At 39.0% G+C, this 20422-nt stretch overlaps 1 protein-coding gene across 1 annotated transcript in view; it reads right to left on the bottom strand.

Moving 5' to 3' along the window:
* The window catches only part of LOC104167885, a gene marked incomplete at its 5' end in the record, with an annotated part of 35535 nt that extends 17895 nt beyond the window's left edge, over nucleotides 1-17640 (bottom strand). The window contains 2 exons of the mRNA XM_009708279.1: nucleotides 12748-12926; nucleotides 17527-17640. Of these exons, the coding sequence (XP_009706581.1) occupies nucleotides 12748-12926; nucleotides 17527-17640 (293 nt within the window). The remainder of the gene's footprint in view (nucleotides 1-12747; nucleotides 12927-17526) is intronic.
* Nucleotides 17641-20422: the final 2782 nt, after the last annotated feature.

The raw sequence follows: 20422 nt of genomic DNA, 5'->3' as shown, positions 1-20422 counted from the left end.
CTCTATCAAATACCGATTTTTTTCCCCTAGACCAACATATCTTTTCTTTCTCAGAGTCCTGTGGAGGCAGATTTGTGATGAATACTGTTGAGTGTAGTGGTGGAGACAGAATCTAATATTTGGAGAGTGCCAGTGAGGATGTGCAGTGGTTGAGAAGATGGTCAAGTGTGAAGCTGAAGGAACAAGTTCAGGATTAGAGTCACCATGGTCATTTAAGAGCTTTGTTGAGAGGGGCTATGAGGGCAGCAAAAAGGAGGAAGGAAAGAAGTGTATCTGCCCACCTCACTTTACTCTGTGGGTTTTCCTCCTGCTCAACTGCTTTTTGTGGAAAAATCTTCCTCTACAAGGTCCTTTATAGCAGTAGAAGAAGACCCAGGGGCTAGTAGTGTAGTTTGTGGTGATGGTGAGAGGGATCTGAAGCTGGAGACATTGGAACCCTGCAGAGCTTGGGGTGGGCTGCAGGACCTCCAGGCAGGAGAACATGGAAGAGGTGGGAAGGTTATGCTTTTGCAGAACTCGCTGCCCTGAAGCCTTAACTCACAAGACTACCCCGTGGTGAAGCCATGCTCCCACAGTCACCACTCCATTTCATGTTCTCTCTTGGCTGATAAAGCCAAACCAAACACAGTAAGGCCTCTCTGATGATGTCTACAGAGTTCCCTCAGCTTGTACCGCTGTGCCTTGAGAGCAACTCAACACCTTCTTGGGATGCAGTGCCAAATATAGCAAAGGGGAAAATGTCCCACTTTCATTTTACCCTGAATATGAGTGGATATTCATAGCAAATTCCCAGAGGTATGGTTCTCATTGAAGATCACTAGGTGTTTTCTGCTACTTGGGATTGGGCCTGTTCCATGAGAAACAAGTCTAACTGAATCCTAACAGGATCCATAGTAAGGATCGTCCTTGATCATTCTGAATGAAAGAGATGGTTTTAGGATGCAGAGTGCTGTCAAAAACTTGCAGAATAAAATTCCTACTGAATTAATCTCTGCTCAATGTGAGGAGCAGGAATTCCCCAGTGTGAGGTGATGGTTCAGTTAGTATTAATGCTGAAGGTAATAGTTCCTGTCCTACCAATGCCAAGGGTGCAGGTTTGAACACACAGCTTAAAGTATAAAGGAGCTACTAAAACTTGTACGCTGAGGCCACTCACTATGTCTACACTTTAAGTAGTATATTTTTAAAATATATGAAAGTAGCAGCTTACTAAACTAATTACATAGAAAGCACCTACTAAACTTTCCCAGTGTTGCCAAATTAGAGTTTAGATAGATATCAGAAAAACAAGTGCATCCACGCAGGAAAAAGTGATTGTATGCAATGATGGTAATGAGATCAGGAATGTCCTATCTAATCAACAGGAGATTTTTCAGTTACTTGGAGGTAGAAGTTTTACTCAACATAAAGATCAGACGGAGCGAGGTAAAAAGCAAATTAGTAGAGAAGGAATGGAGGAGAGCTTGTTGGAGGAAGCAATCGGAAGCATTTAGCATGAGATGACAGAAAGATATCGGGAAAGCTCAGAATAAACCATAGGAAGGAGGAGAGGGATGAGACTAATGATGCACAACGGATACTTAAATGGTGACAACAGTGTACTGAATTAAGACAGTTAATTAAACATACAGCATATAGAGTCACCTGTGAAAGACTGTTACCTGTGAAAGACTTGGTTTGGGAATATGATCCAGATGGAAATGACGATAAAAGCTGTTCCTATTTTAAAAAGGTTTTGCTTGGTATTTTCCTGCATAATACTTATTTGAATGTAAAGTGCATAGTAGTGCATAATATTTTTATTTTATGAGGATTTCAAGAGATACTCCTTTACAAATAAAAATTACAAAGCAAAATGGTGGACTTGGGGTTACGTTGTGGTCTGCAAATGATGCAGTATCACCTAGTAGCTGAGAAGGGATTAGTATAACCCTGCAAAGAGGAAGCAGAGAAGAATTTAGCCTTTTGATTCTCTGTTTATTGGGGCTGGAACACAACTTACTCATTTTGAAAGACATTATAAAATTTTAGTGTACTTTTAGAAATCAATAGCAACAACACTTTGGAAACTTCAGATACACGTATCTGCATAACAGGCTGGCTAAGATGGCATTTGATTAACTTCCAAATCTTCATTTTGGCAGACTGAGCTTGTTTTATTCCTTACTGATTGCTTTTTTGTTGAAATGGCAATTACAGTTCTATCACCTTCTAAATAACTTCCCTTTTCTGAGGTCCGTAAATGCCTATGTACAGATAAATTCAATCCGCCTTTCATGTTTTGATTTTAATCATGCAGAAAATCTTCTTAGCAACACATTTATATTTTCTCAAAAAACTGGGACCTTTTGGAATAATTGGGTCACTAACTGCAGTTGCTCTGCAATTTGTATTGAAAAAATAAAAACATTTAAAATTTGTGTCTTTTTATATGGAAAAATAACAACCTTTTGGCTTTTCAGTGTTTACTCTTCTTCACTTGCGTGAAGACTTTCAACAGAAAAATGTTTCCTCTGAGGATTTTTCATTCAGCATTCTTGAGGCTCAAGCATACTGATAAAGCCTGTGAAATGAGTGTTTTCTAGGGGAACTAAAGCTATTTACTTTCAAAGACTGACACACCAGCAAAAATGTGTGATGCATGGCAATTGCTCAATTTCAGTTAAATCTAAGAATTGGAGGATTAAGCTGATAGACTCAAATCCATAGCCAAACACAGACCCAATGGCTGGCCGGAGTCGTTGCAGAGGCTTTCAGTGTCCCAGTGAGAGCCTAGAAAACACCAGTGTCCCCTTCCCGTTCTCTCACCATTTTCCCACTGTACCTCATACTGCTGCTTTGGCATCTACACCAGGTTACTCTTCTGATGCCTGTTCTCCCTACACAGGACTGGGGAATGTCGGTTGCAAATAATGGGTGAACCAAACACAACCCAGCACCTTTCACAAGTCGTCCAAAGTCTACTGGAGTCAACCAAAATACAGGGAGGTAAAAGCGACTCCACCACAATTAGTGAAAATTACATCAGTAAAAATACTCAGGGGTGGAAACTGAAATCAGTCTTCATATTTAAAGTGTTGAGTAACTTCAGTTAAATCTGATGTTTCTTTACCAGTCATAAGTTACAGCAAAAAGCTTGCGATCTTTTTTACGCATCATCACCCTCCCATGAAAAGGGATCTAGATTTGCTTCTGGGTGGTAAGTGTTTGGCTGTCCTCATTTCTGTATTGCACTCAGAGGTTGACTCTATGCTCATAAATTTTAGGCTAGCAAAATATGTGGAGCTAATTCTGGTTTACTTAAATAAAATAAACATAACCAGGACACTAGTACTGAATATTAAGGTCAATTATGTTACATCAGAGAGGAATTAATGTCATTTAGGTGAGTATCTTATTTACGTGTCTGAGAGAATTTTTGGCTTGATCTGATAGCATTATTTGCCTCTGAATCAATTCACAGATTGGTTGTTTTTTGGGATTTTTTTTTTTAATTGGAAGCACAACAGTTGTTTTTGACAGTTGAAGCTGAGTCATTGAAATTAAATATTTTGATGTCTCAAAAACATCAAGAACCATGGGTATCTTATTCTGCCTAAAAGGTTATGATAAACACACAGTCCTTCCCCCCCCCAAAAAAAAAAAAAAAAGAAAAAAAAACCCCAACCTATAATGAAATTAGGACAAAAATGAATAAAGAATACTAAATAATGATAAATCTGCTGACAGTTGGTCAACAAACAGCAAAGTCCCCGTTACCCAAAAGACAGACAAAGCACACAAACTACCCTTTCAAAACACAGGTCCACAGAAGGCAGTGCATAAGCTTGACACAGAGCACCTAGAAAATTTCTAAAAAATATTAAAACACATGAAGCAGTAGTCAGAAATTCTGTTATATATCAGATATATTGCCAAGATGTCACCCATGCTAGTCTTTCCAAACAGACATATTGCAAAACTTCCACAAGGCTGTAAATCCCACATGCAAGCCACTACTCTGCATTGACAGGCATTTGCTAAATAAGTGTGCTTAGTACTAGCCTCATGCAGCATTGGGCTATGACCAGCCATTGTTTCTGGTTGTCTAGGGTAGTCTAAATGCCAGAATTCTGTGATCAGTTCTTACGGTGGTTCTCAGGGAATAAAGGAAACAAAAAACCCTCCTCTGTTTATTGTCTCAGGAAGGATGTACCCCATTTAAACTGCTGAACATAAGTGGCTCTTCTGTGCTTGATGGGATTGATGGGGTGTAGGAGAAGACAGCGCACAACTTTTCCTGCTCTTGCTGTACATGCCTGGGCATTTTGCTGGAAGTTGCTGGCAAGGTTTATTAACTTTTACCCTGCATACAGACAGACCTCAAAAAGAGAGGTCATGCTAATAATTCTTAGCAGAAAATGTAGGAAGTTAAATGATGACTGAAACTTCAGGCAGGTCAAAACTGATGGCAAGGTGCGATGAAAAAGTAAAACAGATTCATTGGAGAGTATATTCAATGTTGTTCAACGAGCAAAAATAAAATTTGCGATTTTCTTGACTGGAAAGCATATAATTTTTATAAGTTTAAACCATATATTTGGGGAATGCTCCTTTCCCACATGTTGACTGTAGGGCCAAAGGACCTATTGGTCTGACCTCAGAAAGAGGAGCTGAGTACGTATGCACGTTCGATCTTCTGAGACACATCGCCCACCACATTGGCTCAGTGGCAAAGCTGAGAATGGGACCCAAACTTCCTGACTCCTCATCCTTTGCTTAAAAAAGGGATAAACAGAAGAAAAAACCCCAGTCTTTTCAAGCTCTTTTGCATTACTCTGTAAGATTCTAATGGTTGTAAATTAATTATATTATTTACATTATAAATGTTTTAAAAGTTTTATGGTTTTGAGGTTTTTTTTCTAACTGGGGACTGAATAAGATAGAGCAGATTCAGAGAAACAGATGTGAAAGGTGAGGAAATTATTTTGCTCATTCGTTTTCCAAATATGTAATTACAGGCAGGGGAGTCTAGTAGAAAGAGAGACACAAAGTGCATGATAACAATGCTTGCATTTTCTGCAGGTTCCTGTGTGATATGTAGGGCATAGGATGTAAACAATAATTAGAAAAATATTATGTAGTCAGTCAGGAGTAACCTGGTCAAAACCCCCAGCACCGCTTAGGAAATCTTCCTCTGGGAAATCGACTACCAGGAAGAATGGGGAGGAGGAGCTGGTAACAAGGCCTTTCCAATGACTCATACAGCAGCATGTGAGCAACAAACACGTCTACTGTGCTATTGCATATATTAAATATAACAAAAGGGCATGTCAGGAAGTTTCTTACAATTTTTGATTTCATGACATGCTTTTATTACTTTCTCCATTTTTTCAGTCACAGGTTATTAGATTTACTGCAGCTTTGGAAGGTACAACACATTAGTATCTGTCGAGTATGCTGCCCCTAATGACTTTCTCAGCTTGCTCAACTACAAACATCTTGCACTGATATTTATCAAGTGAACACAATCTTTTACCTATTCATTTGTCTTAGGAATGAAGAGCTTCATGTTTCCCCTGATACTGAAAGAAAGATTTCAATGAAGTCCAAAATATTCAGTGCATCGAAAAAGACTAAATTTTGCTTGTTCTCGATGATATTTAAAGTAATCAAAATAAGGTTTGTGGCACAACATTGCTTCAGCCATTACCGTTAATTAGAAGTTTTGTCCCTTTTTTTTCCTAAGTAGTACCCTGTATAAGTGCACTCAACAAGCTGCAAATTGTCACAGTAGCTATTTGTCTTTTTGACATGCCTAATCAGCCTAATTCTGCTGATTATAGAAGAGTCAATCTGGTCTGCCCTGATGCTATCGACAGCAAAAAAAAAGTATTTAAAAGGGCAATGAAAAATCCAGTTTGATTACAATAATAAATGAAGTACTATCAATCCTGTCACATATTTGATCAATCTTGCTATTCAAGATATGCAAAATTGGGCTTAAACTACATGTAACTCATCACACAAATTTTTATACCTTTTCTGTACATCTTATTCTACTCTCTGCTGAGTATTTCATTATTGAATTCTCATGCAAAATAATGAAAGTAAAGGATATTTCACTGTTTCATACAGATTTGCTATTAAATTACTTTAATTTCCATTTAACTACTTATAGGAGAGGTGTGATGGATACACTTGACACCTTAAGCAAACTAGCAGTAGTTTGGTACAGGCGCCAAAGAAGGTACAGGTCTGAGCTGTAGCCAGGCCAAGAATTCCTCTCGTTTTGATCTGTTCTCTGAAAACCCACAAAGAGGCAGAATGACACGGTGAGCATCGATGCGTATGAGCTTGGGACACAGATCATGCAATTAACACATGAACAGCGGGTGGCTTTTCCAAAACGTATTTATCAAGGAACAAAGCAAGCTGTGGGTATGAGGAGTCTTATGTGTACCTTTCCCATTGCATGTAATTTTACTACAAGCCAAACACTTTATTCCGTAAATATGACAGCTCAAGTGAGCAGTCTTTGAGGTCTCCTGGTTAAGCAGGCTGCCTGCATGGCAGTGATCTCCCCTTGAGCTGGAGTGCCTCTACATGTTGCTCCTTGAGGCAGAGAGACCTTTTACCAATGGCAGATCTTTGGTAAGTGACTGATACTGCGCATAAACTTGTAGTATGGTAGCTTTGATTTGTAACTTGGTAACTTTGATTTTGTCTTGGCGGTTTTGAATCATTGTTCAAATGATTGTGCTGTACAGTAATAGAGTGAACCTTGCCATCGAACTTTGTTAAGTTGCACTTTTACAACATCGTATTAAAACCCCTTTTGCTAATACCTCTGACAGTGGTCCTTCCAGCAATCTAAATCACTCATTTGCGGCAACAGGGAAATGTTTTTGATGAGCTTTAGCCAAGATACTGGTTCGTTCCATTGATTTAAATGGTATTTGCATCAATTCCCACAAGAAATACAGCTATGATTCTATGATAATGTTTTTACTTTTGCATAATGAAACTCAGTGCAGCAAGAGGATTATTCTGAGTTTTTTGTCTGTGGCAGTTTCTGATATTTATGTTTGAAACATGATTCTCTATCGGACTTTAGAAGCAAATCCAATAGACTGAAAACACGCAGTGCAGAGGTGGAGAAAAGGACAAGAATAAGTAATTAAATACCTTGAGAGGTAAATGCAACTGAAATATACTTAATAGGAAGGGAACTATAATTGTTGCTGAAATAACTGCTGTAAATCTACATTGTAATCAGAACTGGGCCTTGCACAGACTCTGTACCTTTTGTTTCTGATATAATCTAATAAAAATGCCTCTCAAGACATCTCATTAAAGGTGACTCATTATTGTGGAACTCCCATCTAATGCTTGTGTGGCTTCATTATTTTTAACACAGCTACACCAGCATAAAATCATAGTGCTGCAACTGTGAATATATCCTTCAAATTCCAGCCAAGCACTGACCAGAGTCTGATCTGAGTTACGACGCTGTAAATCTATTGTATTTGAAATCAGAGGGATCACATACTCTACCAGAAAACACTGTTTGCTCTACTGAATGCCTAACTACTGAACCACCGCTGTGCTATTATTATTGTTATAGTTATTTATTATGAAAGGCTGACAGTTTGATAGAAACTATTCTTCTCATGCAATGTAATATAGATGTGAGTGCTTGTGTATAACTCATTCCAATTAATTAGTTTGTTGGTATTTTATTAAGCATTAGCGGAAAGTGATTTTTTTTCCAAATCTACACTACTTCAGGCTTTCAGCTAATTAATTGGATGCCGCCTTTGTTATTTACAAGGGGATCGTGTTGATAAGTTATAGTTCATTTTGGGCCAGTGCTTCCTTGATGATTGATTAGCACCATTTGAAACAAGTCCAGAGAAGTTATATGAAATGCTCTGGGCCTGCAGTGGGTTGTCCAGCTGCTAAATCAGCAGAGTCAGGAAAACACCGTGCACACTAATTCGGGAATGCTTTTCCTGCGTGCTCTCTGCTGAGCCACACGCTGGTAATGCTGCCTTTAGTAAGGAGAAGAGCCTTGTTTTAGAGGCACTGTGGCCAAGCTGCTTCTCAAATATCAAAACGTGTCTTAGACTGTGCTGCAAAGGTGACTTTTCTGCTCTCCTCTGTGCAGCCATAGGAATAAGAGGAGGTGGTTGGCTTTCCTTCCCACTCCTTACAAATTAAAGCCATGGCAGGCACCTGAAAGCTGCTTGATATCACTGATGACTTGTGTTCCGATGATTTGCAACCTGTTTGTGATTTGTGTGTGAGGTGAATTTAGTAAACATGAAGATATTTCTTCACAGCAGCTTGTTTTCTGGAAGGCAAGAGGGGAAGCAGCACAGTTGTGTTGCTTGCTTAAATTGAGAGCAACAAGAGTGAATGTGTTTGCACAAGGAAGGAATACGAGGATTTTTAATTCACTGCAACTAGAAACTGTTCAATGCGGGAGGTGGATAGAAAGCCTGAGTCATGGGTCCAGTAAAATCTGGGATAACCAGCTACTTGGGGTTTTTTTATCTAAAAGGAAACAGACCTGAAGTTTTCATCCACTCCAGCGGTCTCTGATGGTCAGTTAAGTGACATGAGTTTTAGAGTAAGCTCAGGAGCTACATTCCAAGTTAGTGATTATTTTATGTGTATATATATACAGCTACAAGTATTATTGCATGCCCTACTACAAGGGGGAGTGGAAGGCCAACGTGTAAGAGCAGGTGGGTGAGAAGCGTATGACACCCTTCACTGAGCAAGTTGAAGGCAACTATTTGACCTAGCCATACATAGCTGGATCATATATCTGAAATCACCATTTAAAGAACTCTTCAGTATGTCAATGCGGCAAAAGTCTTTGGGGATTGTTCTAAAAAGATCCTCAGGCTGGAGCGTGTGCAGCACTGGAGACACTTACTGAGAAGCCTTTGTGGGCAAATAGTTGGTACAAAAGAAACTTTCCCAAGAGGTGGTGTTTGACAGCTACAGCAGATACTTCAAATGCAAGCTTGTCTTGAATTAGAGTTCAAATAGGCAATGAAGTTATTGTGGCTTGAAAGTTTTTCATGCTTCAGCTGAGCCATAACGACTGTTTGTGGGTGTGTTCTTAGTCCACAGAAAATGACAATGCAAGGATGAACAACATCCCAATCCAAATGGTGGGTGAAGAAGGTGTGCAGCTGTTGAATGTGATGTGTTTTTGTGTGTGCAGCCAGGCAGGGAAATGAAAAGGCTAAAGTGTCCTTAAATCCATGCCTGACTTAACTCAGACTGCAGGGTAAACTACTGCACATTTCTTTACAGTCGTTCTAGGCTGAAAGCAGGCATGAGGACGGCTGCCATCACTCGGTTAATGTGCAGTAACCTGTTCCTCCAAATAGACCATGTGTGAATTTAGAGGACTGATCCTACCGCTTGAACCCACAGCATACATCCAGCATAGTCACTTTCTTCACAAATTAGAACTAGAAATAGAGAAAGAAATATATTTTTGAGTCCTCTAGTCCAAAAATGCAGACCCACATACAAAGATTCAGAGGCTCCATTCTGGCAGCATCTGCACTCTGGCAGCAGGTCTGTCCTTACTGAACACTTCCCCTTACGGACAGCCTTGGGGCTGGTCACAGGGGAAACAAAAAAGAGACAACAATATTGTCTTCAGCAAAAAGAGTCCTGCAGGAGGTTATTGGCAAATAGCTTGGGAGCAGATTTACAGCTAAATATGAAGCACTGCAAAAAAGGTTACGATCTAAATTTAAGTCACGTTCCTCTCTCCCTCTAATAGTATTTTTCAGACTAGTGGACTCACAACTAGTTTTTGGTGCTGAACTGACTTCAGAACATTAGACATGCCCATTTCAAATGTTTTTCTCTTTGCTCCGCTTCTCTTAGTGATGAAAGAAGATTTTTTTTTAACATCATCCTAAATCCCTTTAGCTTTATATTTGGGAAAGATGATAGATTTCATTAAAAAGTGCCTTTGGAGGGGTATTTCTTATTCTGAGTCCAAGGTTATGTTTTTACACATGGAAGGTCTATCCTAATTGTTTTACATTTCATGCTTAAAAGACCTTTTTTTCCCCTCAAATGAGTTGTAACTGGCTCCATTCCAAAATGGCACATTTGCTATTAGTCAGCTTTTTCCTAAATAACTTAGTTTTCATAAAACAGGAGAACAACAGCTGTTAGGACTTCTTGTTTTATAACAAGCTCATCAATTTACTTTACTTTTCACAAAACAGAGGGTAATGCCACATAGCGGGGTACAGAATGGGTAGAAGCAGACTGAAATCCCAAGTATTCCTACTGGGCTATTTATTTACTGGGCTATTTATTTGATTGTATTCTTATTGGCTTTCCAGTTGTACAGCTATCAGTGATGGCAGTAGAAAGTAAAGCTTAGAGGAATTGGCCATTATATCTACATAAATATATGTAAGTGAAAAACAGTCTAAATTACAATATGCTTCATATTATAATAGTACTGGCCAATATTGCTGGTTAGGTAAAAACTGTAGAGGAAAGATGCACTGTTCAATTTATAATTGCCTTTCTGTGGGAAGCACGCATTGCCTGAGATTTTGAAGTAATCCTTTGTAGAGCAATCCTTTATCCCATCCATAGCAGTTTTTCATTCACTGATCTCCCTAGGCTTTACACAAGAAAGAAAGTGTTATTATCCCATTGTAGCAGGGAGGAAAACTAAGGTGAAGTGGCCTCTTCCAAAGCCTGAGAGAAATGGCAAGGGAGGATGAAAAGCACAAGGATTTTACATCAGTAGCAATCTTGGTTGTGAGCTTTAAAGCCTACAATACTGCCAACTTCTTGGCTAGAGGGTCCCAGTATTTGGGAAGGTGGAAGGCACGAGGCTGACTGGTTCCACTGCCCTGGCATTGGGTTGCGCTGCACCTGACCAAGACGATACACATAAGCACTCTTCCTTGGTCTTTCCTTGCTACCACCATGTCGGGGTTGGGAGATATCGTTCATGAGCATTAGGGCACAAGGCAGAGGACATCACTCTCCACGTGCAGTGAGCCATCTCCTCCCAGCGTTCAAGAGGCCCAGTAATGGCGTGCAGAGGAACTGGAGGTGGTTCCCCTCCATGCCTTGGATGTGTGGCTCAGAACTCTGAGCTGTCTTTGGAGCTGTGTCTGCAACACACTGCGCTTCAACTAATTCCATAACATAAATCTTGGAAAGGTTTTTTAACTTGGAAGCAGTGATGTGCAAATGTGGCTGTGCTGATTCCAGACTTTCACTGCTAATGAACTCTTCTTGTGCTACTTGTTTTTTAGAAATCTTCTTGCGTAGGCCTTTGCTACATGAAAAATTTCTTCTACATCATACTTCATTATATAGTGTAGGTATATGTTAAACGTGTCATACCCACAGGGCGAAATGGCAGCACTGAACAATCAGAGTTTAATACACTGTGTGTTAATTTCCCCACTTAATTGTCTGCAGTAGGGAGTCTGACACCTAATTAGGGCAAACCCCACCAGTCTTGTTAAGCTGTGGTCACCCCTATTGCTAAGATCACTTCAGCTGATCAGGTATTAGACCTGATGGGATATTATATTTACAACTTCTTATTCATGACAAAATTTCAGCTTCCTACAAATTCAGAGTGGCAACTTCTTACAGATATCCCTCGTATGTGCACAGGAGAACCTGTTCTTTTGAGAAAAAGTGATAAAGTCATCCATGCTACATCTCATGTTAAAAGGTGAGGTGATTCAGGTTGTAGTACCTTCTCCTGGGCAAAATGCTATTCATGATTTATAAATTCAAGAGGGCCTTGCACTGGCTAAAGGCACACAAACCCTCAAATTAGCAGTAGTTTTAAATTGCGTTTGCAGTAAGCAGCACAAAACCCTGGTTATTCCAGACTTGGTGTTGGTTCACCTGTGTCCATTGCTGACTGACTTCTGTTGGCTTCACTGAATGGTTTTTATAATGCACACATGATTAAAAGTGTGTTGTTAAAAAGCAAGCAGGGACAGTGACACTGAGTAACAGAAGTGATTTCTGCTCAAAGCAGAAGAATATGAAAGTCAGAAAGAGAGGGAGAGTATTATAGAGTCTAAAACAATGTGACGGATCCATCCTTATTAAGAATGAATAAAAAAATATAAATCTGACTTTCAAAATATTTTTTTAATGTTTCTCTATAAGAACTTATGAGTTTAACAACATGATGGGCACTTCATGAAAGGCGCAGGCTCAGACTGAAAACTGAACCATTTCTTAGCCAAACATCTCTTAAGGAAAAATCCTTCCATCAAAAAAATCTGTAACTGCCAATATTACATGGAAGATACACATGGAAGACAGAGATTGGGGGTTATGGGGGAGCACATGTTTACTGATGAGAAAGTTCTCCATTCTAGAAGCTCATTTAATTTTGAAATGCTCCAGTTATAAAAAAAAAAAAAGCGCACACCATGTTTTCCTTTCTCGTCTACATTTCAGTAAATGTAAAATAATAAATGTAAACCAATTTAACGTACATTTCATTTCCTTTCTAAAATCACTAAGTGTAGCAAAATATATTTTTCTTGTTTATCCTCAGAGGGCCCTATGCCTAATTGATACTACAGTGTATGAAGAATGTAGGATTAGGCACTAAAGAACACCACAGTGCTGCTGTCAGCTTATTTTGTTAACCCAGATTGTTGTTTCTCTATGGTTACTTGTAGCAACTGTATAGACAGACATGGCATGATTATTCCTTACCAGCTCATTGCTGCCATCCTCATCAAAATCCTCCTCTATCCCATCAGTCATATCTTCTCCATCCCCATCTGCATCTGGCCCTCCTTCAATTGGCTCTTCTGTAGAGTTATCTGCATTCTCTGATATGCATTCCTCTTGAATCAAATCAGCATTGTCTTCCATTTGTTTCTTTTGAGCTTCTGTAAGGAAAACATACTCTATAGAGATTCAGTAACCTTCCCTATTGGTGGCAAAGAAAAGTGCTCTGAGGAAGAAACCTGAGCTTCCCATCTCCAGATGCACCAGCTTTGTAAAAATCAGTGTGTTGATATCTAGCAGGCAAATATGATCAAACCCCTTGTTTTCAGAAACTAATGCATAAATGAACTATAGTACCAACATGCTCATCTATCCCATGCAGTGGATGAAGGCTTGATTTACCAGCAGATGCAGCTTTTCGATTTTCTGGACTTTGCTTTGCCTTGGGAATCCGATTGGCATAGTCACTATATATTTATTTAACTGTAGCCAATGAGAAGTACATAAATCTCTATGCTCTGAGAAGCAGAAGGCTGTTAATTGCCAATAAATGAACAAGGATTTGCATAAATTTGCTGTGAATATATCTCAACAACCATACAGATAATCAACAAATCCTTCTAGACAACTGAACATATTTTTTATGGAGTAAAGTAACAGTTTCTCTGTTGGTAAAATGTGCTGAGGCAACTGGAGAATGCCCCTCTCCAATTACCCAAATTTAGGTTTCCTATAATTTCTGCAAAGCAATGCAAAGAAGGACCGTTTCCATGGAGGCCCAGGGGATCTGTTCTGCTTGGCTTAGCGCAGGTAGCTGCATTGTTGTGATTAGGTATTGCAAGGCTTCTGGATATGCTGAGGAATTTCATCCAGCTAGCGGAAATCCAGAGGAGGATTGAGGGAGGAATGACAGAGACAGTCTGGCCAGAAGAGTGGCCGAAGGGATCAGTCTTATTCCTATGCACATCAGGAGTTTAGACAAAAAGCTTTATGTACTCAAAGTGAATGTGGGCCAGAGAATTGGTTGCGTGTAGCTGGAATATCAATGTGTTTTCAATCTCAGGGTGAGAATACCCATCAATGATCAAATTTCTAGAACAAACCCATTTCTTTCTTTGTTAGATTGGCTGTTCTGTAACACTAGTAGTGTATCACCTGTCTTGTTGGACACTCAGTGAATCTGCAGATAGACTGTGAAGCTCTATATTTTTCAGGTCTATGAATATATTACTATTTTACTATAAATAATTACCACCTGCATATAATATTCAAATCTGCTTGTACTTTTCTGTATTATAGTCTTAAACCAAGACATTTGTTTTCCCTTCTGCCTCTGCACATTTATTTTGCAACTTACTTTCATGTCTTCAGTCTTTTTTCAGACTCTTTTCTCGAGTCCCTCATTTTCAAATTCATTTACTGAAGACATAGAACAATTAAGCCTTTCTCCCTTAGTCACATAATTTCTTCAGATAGTTTCTTGGACTTGAAGAATAAAAAGTCATCTTAGATAACTGCTTCAACAGTAGTGTAGTCATGCAAGTTAGTAGAAGATTCAGCCCATGGAGCCTCATCATTTATTGCTAAGGTGCTCTATACAATACCACGCTAGTTATAAGTCATTGTGTTACTTGCCTTACTGCGCAAGGAAATGTGGATTGAATCAGCTATGCCTACTATGTCCTGCCTCAAGCCACTTCTGAGATTAACCCAGCTGTGGCAGTGACAACAGAAATCAACTTTGGTCAAGGCTTTCAAAAAAGGTTCCTGAAATTATGGACTTAATACATTTAAATTGGAAAACTTTTAGGATACAGCTGCTAAAAAATTAGGTCATTACTATTTATGTAATTGTCTGAATGAGAACACAGAGCAGATTCTTCAGAGGAGTCTAAAATACCAGCTCAGCATCTAACTCTTTCAGGCTCTTCTGAGAAGCTAAACTTAAGATCCTAGCTTTCAGCACCCATCTCTGATATTACACAGAGAATATTCTCCTCTAACAATTTTTTCACATCAGAACAGCTTCTTATCCCTGGCTTCCTGATTCAGATTTTTACAAACCAAAGAATTATTCCTGCAGTTTCACTACGTACAGGAAATCCTCTTATCTGTATTCCCCCTATTGGAGTGGTCAGAGATTGATAACAGTGAAAGACAGAACATCAGGTATTACTGTAAAGAGAGTTTTCACGCAGCTGTAGAGCACAACGTATGCACTGAGCTTGTCCAGCTTGTCTGTTTATCCTATCACATTCCTCCAGATGTATAACTTTTAAGATTAATAATTAAATATTCTTCATGAGAGTGATGCAAACTTAAAAACCCAAAAGGGTAAGATGATGGCTTGATATTTGTTTTATGTAAACGAGACATAGATCCTCTCTCTGATCCCAGCCGTAGTGAGGCCACACCTTCTGGTACAGGAAAGTAAGAAATAATGTTCCAAACCGTAGAGAAAGAACAAAATCAAATCATGTCTGACACCGTAAATGAAATAGTTCAGCTACTGATGTAGCTTTATCTTACACAAATCTTGTAACTGAGGAAGCAATCATCTGCGGACTAATCACCCAGGTTGCATAACCCTCTGCATCAGCTCAGGACACTTAAAAGGGGATCCAGGTTTCCTGGTATTTCTGAGGTGTTTTTTCTCCTCACATCCTCTGATGAAAGGCAAGGAATATGGGGGATGGGTTCTGCACTTGATGTTTTAAAACATTAACAATTTGAAAACAGTTTTTAATCTCTGAGGATATTATTCATTGTTTGTCTTCAAAAGGCATAACAGTATGATTCAATACAAATCAACGTTTTGCTCTTTGAGCTGATTTGTTTGAATGAGTTCACTACAGTCCTTCAGCAAAAGTGAAAATTGGATATCAAAGTACAACGACATGCAGGTTGTTTTGCATAGTAATGGATTTTATATAAAAGCTCCCTGAAGTAGGGATGTACCATCTCAGAGCATTTCAGTACAGAAGTTATACAATGGAGTGCCTTGCGATCATATCTTCACTGATTATACCAACTTTTTTCTAACTTGCATAAAGTACAAAATAGAATATAATGAATACATGTTGTGCACAGTTGTCCTGAAAGAGATAATCATGCTCTGTACTAATGGTTTATCTTAAACTTGAAAAAAAGTGCTCAGTTTATTTTGTGGGGTAAACTATAACAGCTGAGGTATTGGTCCTTGTGTGTCAACTTAGAAAATGATTGAAAATAAAAGGTAGGGTTTTTTTAAAGAGTTGGTTTTGATTGTTTTGGGTTTTTTTTTGCTTGTTTGTTTTTTAACTTGTTAACTACAAGGTATTTTTCTGTACTATTCTGCCCTAGGAAGATGTTCATTAGAGTTATTTCTGAAAGCCAGAAGGAAACTTCTGGGTTCAGAGAGATACCCCCACAATAGATCAGGAAATAGGACAGGCACTTGGGAAGAGCACAGATTCAGATCTAAATGTCTGTTTTGCCTGTGTCAGGTTTATGAACCTCAGCTGCTAATTCTCACCAATGTTTTAGATAGTCTTGATGGAACTGTCTTTATGTGTCCTGTTGGGTCTTTTTGGCTTCATGTAACTGATTTGAGTTAGGCAAAAATGAGTACCTAGACACCCAGGCAGCTGTGGATTCTGAGGAAGAATTTCTTTCACACAATTCACACAAAATACATAAAAAGTTTTCATCAGAGAATGGAGGGGGGGAAAAAAAAAGGAACATTGAGATTTTTCATGAGATAAGGTTTCCATTTCCCGGCTGGTTCTCATCAAAATCAGCTTGCTAGTACACAGCTCCTGTACAGAGATATACCATGTGATTTATAAGGAAATAGCCAAGGAAATACTATAGACAGTGGTAAAAATTGAGATTGTTTTCTATATATACCGGAGTGAAAATACAGCCTTATAAATCCCTTATAACTGCTCAGCATGGCTTTAAAGTGCTGCCAGGTGAGATCATTCAGCTAAGAAAATGATCACTGCAATGAAAGAAATAAGGTCTTGATTAAATTAAAAAGTAGTGTTGGATTTTGTCATTCCTAAGGTTTGCTTCAAAACAAAACATTTCAAGCCAGAGAAAAACTGATCTAAAGGTGCGACCGGTTTTACAGAGACACCACAGCTTCACACAATAACTTAGGTTGGAAGGGATCTCTGGACTTTCCAAGTCCAGCTCCTCTTCAAAGCAGGGCCAAACTCAAAATTTGGTCCAGGTCCATGGGGCCTTGCCCAATGAATTTTGAACATTTCCAAGGATGGAGCTACTACAGTCTCTCTGAGCAACCTGCTATACTGCTTAGTTGCATCTCTTTTTCTTATATCAAACAGAAATTTCCTTTGCTGCAACTTCTGACTGTTGCCTTTTGCCCAGGCAATAATTCCTGATATAGACCATCTAATAATTCTTATTAGATGTGGATAGCACAAGCATCCCCAGGGTCAACAACCTCTACCTTATTTCTGTCCAGTCAATTTTTTGGTGATGTTTTGTTTCCAGAATATCTAATAAGAATCTTTTATTCTTTTTATTTTTTTTTCTACTACACCATAGAAAACAATTCTTGAAATGATGTTGCATGCTCTGTGAAGAATATTAATTTATCCTCCCAATAGTTCTACCTGAGAGTTAATTTACCTTGCTTCAGGCCTTTATTTTGTAGCAAAATTGCTGGAAGGCTTCCGTTCTCTCTAGTCTGTCTGCTTGACTAATCACTAGGTTCTAATTTAATTCACTTGACTACAAATTGCTTTCACCTACCTGCTTCAGCTTTTTGCTGCTTTTCAATCTTTTCCAGTCTCCCTAGCAAGGAGTCAATTTTTGTTTTGATTTGGGTTAATTCCTTCTTGATTGTTTGTAACTCATCTGATTTCACTGTGGAAAGAGAGCAAAGATGCAAAACATGAAATAAAATATATTTGCAGCCCCCCATGAACAAAACATTTTATTTTTTCATTCCTCTGTAGTACAAAGTCTACTCTCTCATTTCTGTCAGTATTTTTAGAGATTTAACTGTTAAAATGAACATTGTTAGTTAAAAATGCTGAACCCTGGGAAATCACAGGATTCTAAGCCCTGATGACAAGAGGTTACGTGAGGTGTATTGCTCTGTAATAAGCATTTCAAGCAAAACATCTCAAGGGCATTCTTAGTAAATCCAAGTAACTTTTACTGAAAAACAGCCTATAGTGAAAGAACAATTCAAATATGACAGACAGTTCACAGTCTTGCAATGCCATTTCACTGGACGATTTTGTAATAATAGCAGCAATAATAAAAAGATCCCTCACAGTAGCAGTACATATTTTTCAACAAGAGTGTATGGTAACGTAAATGCTAGAGCAGCCAGGAGTGCAATGTTATGTTCCAGTCAACAACTTCATTGCAATATGTGTTAAGTATTAGTGCTCCAAAAGCTTTCGGTTCTGGTAATTTCTTGTACTTTTTCCAGCTATGGATAACATATGGAAATATTTCTTTTTATGATCACATCCAGGGACATGGAGGCAATGCTTATAAATTAAGAGCTGAAGTTTCCAAATCTTTGTGGCATTGCATTACTCTTCATTTATGTTCATTATTGACACCCATTATCTAATGTGAGAAGGAGTAATTGCTTTGGAGGTGTTTTGGCTTCAGAAGAAACAGCACTGCAGCACTCATGAATGACCACATTATTATGGCATTATCAGGACATGTTTTTATGCTCAGAAGATAGTCCAAACAAATATACTTGCCCTGTGTGTGCTAGGATATCATGTTGAAAAGACCAAGAGGAGAAAATGGGAACCCTGTGCTAGCATGGGAGAATAAAGCCATTTGTAAAGGTCAAGAGTAGATAACAACAGCTGTCACTCTTACAACTTTTGTAGGAAGAAATAGGGCATCACCTTAAACTCTGAGGGACCAGCAATGGAAGAGCACTGGGCAGTATTACCCATCCATCCTCACCATTGCTGAAGGAGTATGTGCATTGACTTTGGTGTGCGTATCCAGAGCAATGGTAGGGCCCTTAGTGAAACTGGGAAAAGAGATATTCTGCCATGGAGAAGACATGTTTGCTTTCTGTCCAAAGAGTCTCCTGGCTGCACCTTGCCGTATCAGTCCCATTTATTGACTCTTGGGCATGTATCTCATCATGGTGTCTTATAGCTATTTTTTGTCGGAGAGTCAAAATCTGATGATGTAGCATGCAGGCAAGCTACTCCCTGCTTCAGTGGTAATAAATGAGTATGTGTTTACTTCAAAATCAGCCTTATTGCAAACTTGGAGCACATTCACTGAGGTTGAAAACAAGGTTTTTTATCTTACAGTTTGGGTCCTGTGCATTATAGTTATAACAAGTCAGCTAAAGGCAGTAGGTTGCTATATGTGGTAAGGAACTTGTTTAATCATGTGAGAAATTGTGTACCTCACACTATCACAGGCTGAAGCTGCTGATCACATGTTGAATGAATGGTAGGACTTAGAGAACAAAGCTGAAAAGTAACCTTTGTGCTAGACCCTTATACGCTATACAGTATTTGGTGGAATTATTCTGTATATTTATAGAGCAAGGCCTTAAAATGTTCTTAGAGAAATAACGGGTCACTGTCCAATCCCCCAGATCTGTAACAAAATGTTAAGATTCTGACAACTGTATATTTAGAAGGTCACTGCTTCCCTAGAGGCAGTGGCTGGTCCATGCTGGAGTAGCAAGGCAGCACAGATTCCAGGGTGAAATGGTGTGAATCTGTCCAATGGGGAACGCCAAGTGTTTGCAGTAACCCGCTACGAAGCCAGTTGGCAACACATCCTGTGCGGCCAAGCTGTCGTGTTAGACGTGGTCCCTTGACTGGCAAACAGCAGGCTTGCCAAGGCTAAAAGGTCAAAAGTCAGAAGCAGCACCGCAGGGACCTAGTGGTGTTTGTTCTCAGTCTAAAAAAACAAAGAAGAAAACGTTTGTACTTTGGAGTTTGGTAAGGAAACAGGCACACACGTAGGGTTACTGTTCAACTTAGGTCAAACCTCCTGCTTCACAGAGGCTTCCCTGTTGTGTCTTAGTGAGAAACCAGTTTAGGAAGAAGACTGCACCAGAGGCAACACAGAAATGACAGTGAGGATTCAATAACAAATAAAGATGCTATGAATGACTGAGGAGCTTTATTGCTACCTTGCAAAATTCTCCTATGCCAAAACTGTTTCCTCAAGCTTTGGTCACTGAATCTGCAACTTATCATTCACATTTAATGAGGTGATTCCATCAGACAGTCAATCACTTCAAGTTAACACTAAAAAGGACTGAAAGAAAAAAAGGGAAACATTTTCAACAAATCTGTACAAATTCCAAATTTTCACCCTGTTTTCAATATTGTGATGGTGTAATTATTTGAGTTGCTTATTGTCTTAATTTGCAGGGAATTGTGCAAATCTTCAAAATCATTCTCGTCCAGAAATTCCACTTTCAGTTATATTTTACTGAGTATTTCTGTAGTAAGCAGCAATTACTAAAGACAAATTGTGAAAGCTTCTGATGGACAACAAGCTGAGTATGAGCCAGCAATACACCCTTGTGACAAAGAAGGCCATGAACATCCTGGGCTGCATTAGGCGGAGTGTTGCAGGCAGGTTGACGGAGGTGATCCTTCCCCTTGTCGTGGTTTAACCCCAGCCAGCA

This window comes from Cariama cristata, unplaced genomic scaffold (assembly GCF_000690535.1).
Source record: "Cariama cristata isolate BGI_N322 unplaced genomic scaffold, ASM69053v1 scaffold4199, whole genome shotgun sequence".
Classification (NCBI taxonomy): domain Eukaryota; kingdom Metazoa; phylum Chordata; class Aves; order Cariamiformes; family Cariamidae; genus Cariama; species Cariama cristata.
Note: the sequence above shows the minus strand (reverse complement) of the source record. Positions and strands in the feature narration are given on the sequence as shown.